A 7035-nucleotide genomic window follows, 5' to 3' on the forward strand; every position below is an offset into this window, starting at 1 on the left:
AACCAAACCAGTCACGCTCTTCGGCTAGTAGAGAATGCGGAAAAGGAAGACGAGTGTGAGCATGTCTATGGCAGATGTACCCGATGCGCTGAAGCAAGTGATATCAAGGAAGAGTTTGAGCGAATATCCAATCGTTATGTCTCAGATGGGAATCGTATTCCTTCTTATCAAAGTACATCGACTTAGCCGGAAGCAGATGACTTCCAAATTATTCTGTTTCGATTTTAAAATCATCAGTATAAACGCATTTCACATTCAAATACTATTACGTTGACGTTGAAACTCGAAAACTACGGCTTTTTTACTTTTTATCATAAGATGAACTCTTCTTCCAGTACCAGTACGTGCTCCTTATTTTTGTAAACTTTTAGAAAATTATATCAGCCAGAGGTCAATTGCTTGTCGAAAACATCCAATTTTTATTTAGAAGAACGCAGAAACAGAAAAAGAGAACTTGAATCCTGCGTTAGCGCGACTGTTCCAATGGCGTCGATACACGTGATATGTTAACCACGTACACATGAACAGTAACCAATCGTTATCATCTTAGGATGGAATGATGTTCCTGTTGTGCAAAGACGAGCTGAGGCTAATCTGTGTTATATGCAAAGGAATAAGCTGTCTACGTTCAAAGGGTTTGTTTGTCAGAGCATTAAAGATCCAACAAGTTTATAATCAACAGCATCCAATATAACGCAGCCATGCAGGATTTCTCCTTGGCTGCGCTTATCGCCGTCAGTTCCTTTATGTACTTATTAACAAATGCCAACGAACTTCAAAGGAATGTTTCATCAACACAATGCAAGGTAAGCACTGGCTGTTAACTTTGCTAACAGAGTCGTTTGTCAGTTATTTTGCTAGTTGTACTTGACAATAATCATCACCGTATTTCACTGTTAAATCGTACGAATGAAGTGCATCAGAGGATAGTACAAAGAATTTTTTCACGAAAAACGCAATCTAGCCAGTGAAAATCGGAAAAGAAGCGAAATGTATTATAAGATAATAACGTTTGTCGTAAACTTCCGGTATGGGCAGATCCCACCGATGTCCAAAACAGAGTATCTTTCTGTATTTATTTCGTCCTTGTGCCAAATGAAAGCCACATTTCGATTTCCTTATTGGATAAAAACCTGCAATGGCCTATGATTCAACAAGATTGTTTGGTTTTATCTGAGTAGATAATTCAAAATGTTTCCAGGATAAAATGTTATAATCCAACGTGACGGCTCTTTGATCGCAATGCTACAAGTAGCACACCAAGTAAGTAAATCTGACATGTCGAAATGCCAGGTCAATCATCATCTCTTCATCGATGTCCAAAACAAAAGAATGCGTGACAGAAAAAACGAATTCAATCTGTAGCTTAAAAATTATTTTCCTGTCGTCTTTGCTAACAGTCGTGCTCGTCGTGTGGAATGCCAGGACTGCCGGGAATGCAAGGAATGCCTGGATCCAACGGAGTACCTGGAGCCCCAGGAATGCCGGGCTCGTCTGGTCCTTCAGGTCCGCCGGGAAGACGTGGCGACACGGGAGAAAAGGGTCGGCAAGGAGATGCAGGAATCCCCGGTAAATCTGGCTTAAGAGGCCCCCGGGGGCACAAAGGGCTGACTGGAGAAAAAGGAGAAATTGGTAGCATGGGGGAAAAGGGAAGTGAAGGAATTCCCGGGAAAATTGGTCCACGAGGCTACAAAGGCTCTAAAGGAGAAACAGGAAGCAAAGGCGTAAATGGTGCGGGTATCCCTGGGTTCCCTGGCCCCAGGGGTCCCAAAGGATACAAAGGAGAAAGAGGAATCGGAACAAAGGGACAGAAAGGAGATGGAGCAAATTTTGACCCAAGACAGCTGGCCAACTGGAAACAGTGCGCATGGAATTCACCAACGGATACGGACAGCGGTAAAATAAAGGTGAGTAACCTTTATACCTGAGTTCGCAAACATTGGAGCTCCTCAGATGCGATTTAGCGGTTAGAAAACTTCAGTGCCTGAGTGAGTTGGGATTGAACCTATTGAGAAGCGTTTTAGTTAGTTGCCCACCAGAAGACACTAGAACTTGAACTTTAACTTAGTCAACAAGCTGACACCAGGACTGACACCTACACCACAAGATGAAGCGCATCGATCTAACTATAAATGACTTTGAGCCTGTAGTATCATTTTCTTCACATTATTCTTTTTTCCTTCTCGATCATCCGCAATTTTTAACTCGTTTAAAGTCACATATCGTTTTCGTAGTTAGCATGTTAGTAGGATGCAGTGTTCGTCCTCATGCTATTGATCTCCAACCGACATCTTTTACATAACTTTACCGGAGGTTAAGCAATTTTCACAAGTTTATCAATGAAGTTAATCAGTATCAGCCGTAAACATCTGCTTTTCTTAGTCTTCGTGTAAAGTAACCCAACATAATCGAAACCAAATCATTTTTAGGTACGCTGACCGATCATGACCTTTACTTAATGAATCAGTCAGTACAGACTGTACACACTGTAGTTGGAAGGAACTCCTTGCCTAGCCGCTGGGCAGGGAAGTCATGTCCAAAGGAGCGTCTTTACACCGTTATAAGACAGTTATTCCAACCACAACTTGAACCCCTTATGGCCACAGACGAAAAATTCTACCATTTCTTCACAAAAAGGTTTTTTTTTTCTTTTTATCTTTCCGAGTCAGTGTGTCCAGTACCTGACTAAGTTCTACTCGTATTACTTTTTAACTGGCCACATCGATGTTGTAGGAGCTGGTAATCGTGAGAAATTCAATTCAAATCTTCTTTTGTATTACACAGTTTTCTATGTAGTTTTGGTGTTGAGGCTGGAAGCTCTTAGTCTGAAAACATTCCTAACACGTTCCTAAAGTTGTGTCGTAATTTATCAATTCGGACATGACCAGAGTATGTTAGACTTTTGGACCACAGTTTTACATTTCTCCTACCTTCTATTTTACTTCTTACCAAAAAAAGAAAAAAAAGAGCCGTTCTTGACTGACCCTCAGCCTGGGTATCTTCTTAGCGCGTTCTTATAGAAAAGGTTCTTATAGCAAAAAGTCTAACATTACTTTGATAACAACAGGCTTCATAAATTATTTCCACTCCGCATTTTTTGCAGTGCTTATGACATTTTAGACGAGTTATTTCTTTCGGTGTGTTTCATGATTTTTTTTTCAGGAATGCTCTTTTAACAAACTGCACCAAAATACAGCCCTTAAAGTCTCATACCAAGGAAACATTCGTTTGCACAATTCCAATGTCAAATGCAAGAGATGGTATTTCAAGTTCAACGGCAATGAATGCAGCGGACCTTTGCCAATTGATTCAGTCCTCTTCACTTCTTCTTCTTATAGCTCAACGTCCAACATCCATCGTCCTCATTTCTTTGAAGGTTTCTGTGAGAATCTCCCACAAGAAACGATTCGCATTGAACTCTGGGTAGGCAAGTGCTCTGGTGGTTGGACACTGGGTAACGCTTACACAGGATGGAATTCAGTGTCCCGGATCATAATTCAAGAAGTACCACCAGCCCAGTAGTCCTGTCATCAAATCTGAATAGTCAGTGAGTTTATGGGGTGAACGTTACTACCTAAATTTCAGAGTAAATCAAAATCAAACCTAAGTTAGAAACTACACTTTCTAAACAGAATAACAAGGGGAAAGCTAAATTACTTAGAGTCGCAATGGTTAGATATGTGGAGAATCAAATTTGATTTTTGGCAATCAATGTCTCGTACTATTAATAAAGTATCAGAAAGAAAGACTCGTTTGAGATACTCTATTGGATATGCTCTATTTACGCTATCCTTGGGTTTCACCCACGTGACCAATACCTTAGCAACGGTTACTATCCGCCATCTTGGTGTCCCTCGAGCGTAAACAAACCGTATCTAACGAAGAGTTCATGTGAGAAAGAAGGGATGGTTTTATGCATTATTGTTGGCTGTTCGAGCAAAAGTGGAAAGCATAAAGACTATGGATTTTTTCGTATAATAATTTAATAATTTTATTATTTCTATAGCGCAAAATTCATTATATATATGATCTAATGCGCTATACCTAAGATCATCACAAATCAAGGGGAAGAACAGGAGGAGCTAGAAGTTGTTGTATTGTTCGAGGCTTGCGGCTGTTGTAGATCCTCGATTTTTTGGTCGAGCTTTTCTTTGAGCTTCTTAGCCGATGAGAAATCGATGTCTTTAGCCCTCGCATACGGCACTTCATTGTCGGCAAACTCCATGAGCATTTTACCTGAGTGGAAGTAAGCTTGGGGTGTCACGAAAACTCACACCCCGAAAACTCAGACCTCAGACCTCAGACCCCGAAAACTCAGACTCCTCGAAAATTAAAGAGATAAACTCGACTCATGATCACTCCTGGTAATCCCTCGTGTATTTTGACCTTTTGGGTCTTCATCCAACTGAAGCAGCAAAAGCAAGGCCGCAAGTTGCACGTTTTGCAAAATCGTCCAATGGTTGAGTATCAAAACATTTTAGAGTGACACAAGACTTCACTTAGCTTAGATTTCCTCCATTTTTCCCGTTAATTTTGAACTTTTTATTCACAGTTAACGGGATCAAATGCGCTCGCTCCAACACCAAAGTATTAAAATGTGGCGTGATTTTGACGAGCCGAAAGGGACGTTTGTTTACCTTTTTGTACTTCGTCGCACAGATACTTGTTGTCGCTCTGTTAAAATTCTTGAATATTTCGCGATAATAATGGATACAAACAGAGACTCGGCCCACCAGTCCCAAAACGAAGACACTTTTGCGACCCTTGGGCTAGAGTTCTTAAATGAGGCAGAAAGAGAAAAACAACGCGAAAGAAGACTCGGCATCAGCGCCGTCACGATTCGCATCACTCAAGAATCACTCTTGATATTGTTGTCCGTCTTTCGCGTCGGATTTGTTGCATTATTCCACCGGTTATATTATAAAAAAATTGGTTCATGCTTTATGCTATGCACTCTCGAATTATGGAGCACTTCGGAAGCTTGGAGAACACTTCGAGGGACCTGAGTTTTCGGTGTCTGAGTTTTCGTGACAGCCAGCGACCTTGCCATGAATTCTAGTAGTTGCCTCTAACATAAATAAAACACTCGCGATATGTGAGCATGACTCAGCCAGTCCAGCTTTGCATCCCAAGCAATGGGCTGACAAAATAGTCCCATCGTTTTCGGAAATGACCCAAATGTTCACTAAAGGATCATTCATATGCTGTGAATGCCAAACTCGTGCTCTCATGGCACACTTGCCGGCAATTACTTTGCCTACAACTGAGGTTACAAATCCCGACACCATTTGATTAAACGCCTCTAGACCCTTGAACGCCTTGAACTGCTTCTTGCTGTAGAAGCTGCTCTCAAGAACGAGGTAACTCAGCAAGTCCGACGCTTCCACAGGAGGCAAGCATTTTGGACTGAACTTCTCGGCTGGTAAGCTTGCAGGGTCAACCCCAATGACCGAGATCTTTTGCAAACATCTTTCCTTCCAACTCTCTAAGCTTTCGGCATACTCAGAGAGCACTGGGATACCTTAAGATGAATGCCAGATACTTTTATCGCTTTTTTCTTCATGGATATTCATGTAGTTGGCGAAATAATACGGCGATAAGAGAGAGGGCTTCATAATAGAAATCGACTAATTATTCATAAATTTGACACCCGAGGGACACCAACATGGCGGACACTAACCTCAGCAAAGCTTGTGACGTCACCTGAAACCCAACCATTTACTTATCAAGGGGGTGGAGGCGCGGTGGCCTCAAGGTTAGTGCGCTCGACTCTGGATCGAGTGGTCCGGGTTCGAGCCCCGGCCGGGACATTGTGTTGTGTTCTTAGGCAAGACACTTTACTCTCACAGTGCCTCTCTTCCCCCAGGTGTATAAATGGGTACCGGCAATTTAATGCTGGGGGTAACCTTGCGATGGATTAGCATCCCATCCAGGGGGGAGTAGAAATACTCCTAGTCGCTTTATGCTGCAGAAGCCGGAGTTAAACACCGGCCCAATGGGCCACTAGGCTCGTAAACAGACTTTACTACTACTTACCAAGGGGATGTGATATGCATGAATCGTATGTACCGTTTTTATATCTGCGCTCGGGGAAGAAGGGGGTTGAGGAAGGGTGAGGTGCACTTAATTAAATCTGGAAAAAAATAAGAAAGTTATTTCAAATCCGGATTATAGTAACAAAATTTTCAGTTTTTGTTCCCGTGGTTAGCCATTAATAGTTCTGAAAGCTAGTAAAGTTCAGAAATCGCGCCTGTTTTTCGTACGAATCTTTGTTAACTATAAATAAAAAGTAAACAAATAAGCAAAACACTTGGACTGTCTTATCAACCAAATTGTACTCAGCATTGTAGGAACTGAATCCATGGAAGAAGTCCTTGCCTTAATCTTTCGTGCGAATGGTTGTCTTAAAGTAGTCCTCCAAAAAGTGTTCGTAGGAAATCACAAAAATTCCTTTTGGATGGAAATTTTGCGTGTTGTGCATACACAAATCAAACCCAATTTTCTCACTCTTAATTGCTCACGGGACTACGATGTGAGGAAACCTTGGAAGCATTGTTTGAACGATCGCCGCAGTCTTGCGACACTAATTTACTTTCCCGTTTAGGGAACATTTAACAAATGGTAAACACCACAGCGTACACTATTGAGTTATGGATGCACGCGGGAGGTTACTAAGCACGAAAGAAGCGTAAGAGTCGCTCGAGGCGATAGGCGAGAGCGACTCTAGCTTCTTGAGTGCTTAGCAAACCTCCCAAGTGCATCCATAACTCAATAATGTACGCTGTGGTGTTTACCATTTGTTTTATAATATAACATTGATACATTGTAGCTAAACAGTTCCCTTTTATTTAACAAATCTTACGCGACCAGAAAAAACAAGCGCGCGTGGAAAAATAGTCTTTACATTTGCTCACGTCAGCAGCGCACGCCCATGGGCAAATGGGGGACGCTAAATTGACCAATCAGAGCGCGCGCTTTACTTTGGTTATGTTATAAACTTGGAAAGCCCAAGCTCGATGCCCTTAATTCCTGATC

The 7035-nt window shown here is 41.8% G+C and overlaps 1 protein-coding gene across 1 annotated transcript; it reads left to right on the top strand.

Annotated features, from left to right (window-relative positions):
• Nucleotides 1–560: 560 nt before the first annotated feature.
• On the top strand, nucleotides 561–3710 carry LOC111341854 (uncharacterized). Its single transcript, XM_088761594.1, has 3 exons — nucleotides 561–806; nucleotides 1401–1907; nucleotides 3163–3710. The coding sequence occupies exons 1-3, from the start codon at nucleotides 702–704 to the stop codon at nucleotides 3520–3522; spliced, it is 972 nt and encodes a 323-aa protein (XP_088617720.1). The 5' UTR covers nucleotides 561–701; the 3' UTR covers nucleotides 3523–3710.
• Nucleotides 3711–7035: the final 3325 nt, after the last annotated feature.

The sequence above is a fragment of the Stylophora pistillata genome, chromosome 5, assembly GCF_964205215.1.
Source record: "Stylophora pistillata chromosome 5, jaStyPist1.2, whole genome shotgun sequence".
NCBI lineage: Eukaryota > Metazoa > Cnidaria > Anthozoa > Scleractinia > Pocilloporidae > Stylophora > Stylophora pistillata.